At 39.0% G+C, this 1,848-nt stretch overlaps 1 protein-coding gene across 1 annotated transcript in view; it reads left to right on the forward strand.

Annotated features, from left to right (window-relative positions):
* LOC103809374 (lethal(3)malignant brain tumor-like protein 3) overlaps window positions 1-1,819 on the forward strand; it is a 16,566-nt gene extending 14,747 nt beyond the window's left edge. The window contains exon 3 of the mRNA XM_009082202.1: window positions 1,656-1,819. Within this exon, the coding sequence (XP_009080450.1) occupies window positions 1,656-1,819 (164 nt within the window). The remainder of the gene's footprint in view (window positions 1-1,655) is intronic.
* Window positions 1,820-1,848: the final 29 nt, after the last annotated feature.

A 1,848-nucleotide genomic window follows, 5' to 3' on the forward strand; every position in this document is an offset into this window, starting at 1 on the left:
AATTAGTGTGTAGTAAAGGTTCGTGTTTATCTGAAATGATAAAATTCTGATAGTTGTAGTATCTCTCTACCAAATAAAGTGTGTCCTGGATTTAAAATACTGATGTAAGGAAACACTTGTTTTGTTCAAGGAAAGTTGGTTTACATGGTCATAAATTATGACAGTCTTGTTACACTGACTCCAGTAATGATGGAGTAGCGTGAAAGAGAGTATCACAAATGAGTTTTCGATTACTTACAACCACAGAGGTTTTTTTCCTTGCTGATACTACATTTTATCAGTCTTCTAAAATAGGCATTCCATAAGTCCTTTGAAAAACAGACTTCTCCATTTTTGTTTAATAATCATCACTATAAGCACAAGAAGTAAAGTTAATTAAAGTTTTCCTTTGCTCCCTGACGAGTCATAATTATCACTTGACATTTGTGAATAGGTGAAACATTTTCACCAGTGAGAAAGTAGTTTGGGCTCCCTCTGTGAAGGCCAAAGCTTTAGACCACAGCTACTGTGTTCTCTAGGTCTGCATTCAAGACAGTGATAGTTATGCAAGTTTGAAGTCTGTGATGAGAGTAGGAACATTGTGATAGTGAAGTAGCACAACAGGTTTTCTCCTTAGACTGAGAGATCACAGCTACAGAGTGTTTCTACTGAATTAAAGTGTGTTTATGGACACATAAACATAACAAGTAAGCATCTTGATAGTACCTTACACTGTCTTTGATCAATTTAGTGCTTCTCAAAAATAAAAATATTGCTGACATTTTCCATTGTGAGAGGAAATAGTTGTTTTAGACCACAAGTGATGGTGGTGTGTAAATATTTAACACATGCATTATATGTTTTTCTATAGGAGATAGTCTGCACGCAGGAGTTCATTTGACTCTGCTTTCAAAAGCAGTACAGTGCTCAAGAAAAGTAAACAGTTTGTGACTGGAAATTTGCCTTTTGGGGAGGTGCAAAGTCAACAACCTGCTTTACAGGCTGGAGTACTTGACAGTGCTTCATACTTGCCTGTGAGTGAAAGAAATTGCATCCTCTTCTAGGCTACATGCCTGTTGTGGAGAAATTGTAGCTTAGGATGAGTGAGTAAGGGTATTTGAAGATTACTTTGTTACAAGTTCAGTGGTTTGTTTGGGTTTTTTTTTTTTACTTCTGGTAGACATCAAGCAGGGTGGGCAACAGCTGCTGCTGCAAAGGCCTGTAGAGTGTAGTCAGCAATTTGCTTCCAGAAATAAGTTCATCTAATGAAAGATAACTCCTCCCAACTGTTTTTTCCCAAATGACCCTATATATAAGTCAAAAACGAGGCACGTTGGCAGGAGATGGGGTGATGGACTCTGTGCAGTGATCACTCTGTTGGCAGTCAGTGCGGTGCCTGTCACAAAATTCATCCCTTCCACAAGTAGCCACATCAGTGTTGATGTGCCACTGATGACAGAATCATAGACTCAGTGGATTCCTCTCTCGTGTTGCGATATGAAAACCCAACTGGCTTGTCAGTGATATGGACCCCATACAAACGTGAACTCCCAGTTCTTCATTCTGACGAGTGTGATGTGGTTTGACATTTTTCTGTTTGCTCAGCAAGGCCTACTGAGGATGGTTGGAAATGTATCACCTCTACCTAAGCAAAGTTAACTTTTGTCATTGTGCAGCCTTTTCAGAAAAGACAGGGATCCCCACGAGGTTGAAGGAAACTGCAAAAATGGATGGACTTGTTTTCTGTGAAAACTGTTACAGCTATGGTACCATAGAAGAATTTGTTCCTGAAGGGAAATTTTGCAGCCAGAAATGTGCCCAGCAAGTAAAAAACAAGTAGGTGCTATTATAAAGCATAGAAAGAACTAA

This window comes from Acanthisitta chloris, unplaced genomic scaffold, assembly GCF_000695815.1.
Source record: "Acanthisitta chloris isolate BGI_N310 unplaced genomic scaffold, ASM69581v1 scaffold30579, whole genome shotgun sequence".
NCBI classification, from domain to species: Eukaryota; Metazoa; Chordata; class Aves; order Passeriformes; family Acanthisittidae; genus Acanthisitta; species Acanthisitta chloris.